The sequence below is a fragment of the Myotis davidii genome, unplaced genomic scaffold, assembly GCF_000327345.1.
Source record: "Myotis davidii unplaced genomic scaffold, ASM32734v1 scaffold7920, whole genome shotgun sequence".
NCBI classification, from domain to species: domain Eukaryota; kingdom Metazoa; phylum Chordata; class Mammalia; order Chiroptera; family Vespertilionidae; genus Myotis; species Myotis davidii.
The window spans coordinates 19,752-20,298 of NW_006292577.1; the positions used below are offsets into that span (position 1 = coordinate 19,752).

The window sequence follows — 547 nt, forward strand, 5'->3', positions numbered from 1 at the left end:
GCTGAAAAGCCAGGCGGACTCAGTCTCCTGGCCCACAGGAGGGGGGTCTGACACTGACCCTGTGTCCTGTCTCCTTGTGGAGCCCCAGCCCCAGGAGAGAGGGAGGCCCCAGGCCCCTGGTACCTGTGCGCTGCAGCACCTCCTTCCCCTTCTCCAGGTATCTGTGCAGCCACTCCAGGCACTCCCCCTGCAGGAAGTGTCTCCTTTCCTCAGCCTCACCAGTTGCCTCCCACTTGCGCCAGGTGATCTGGGCTGCAGTGTTGGCCGCGGTCCAGGAGCGCAGGTCCTGGTTCAGGGCGATGTAGTCGGTGCCATCGTAAGCATACTGGTGGTACCCGCGGAGGAGGCGGCCGTCCGGTCCCATGTCACAGCCCAACATCAACTGGAGCGTGTGAGACCCTGACCCGGCCCCCAGGTCAGTCTGGTCCCCTGATCCTTGCCACGCCCCCCTCCCCCCTGGGGATTAAGCCGAAACTGGAAGTAAAACCGGGTCAAACCCCAGGTATCCTCCAGAGTGGGGGCCGCACGGGCCCGCAACTTCGGGGTT

General features: G+C 64.5%; 1 protein-coding gene across 1 annotated transcript; it reads right to left on the reverse strand.

The window, feature by feature from the left end:
• Positions 1-9: 9 nt before the first annotated feature.
• LOC102768924 (HLA class I histocompatibility antigen, Cw-1 alpha chain) lies at positions 10-456 on the reverse strand (the record flags this gene model as incomplete). Its single annotated transcript, XM_006766039.2, has 1 exon — positions 10-456. A coding segment is annotated over one exon (437 nt), but the record flags the coding sequence as incomplete, so codon positions are not given.
• Positions 457-547: the final 91 nt, after the last annotated feature.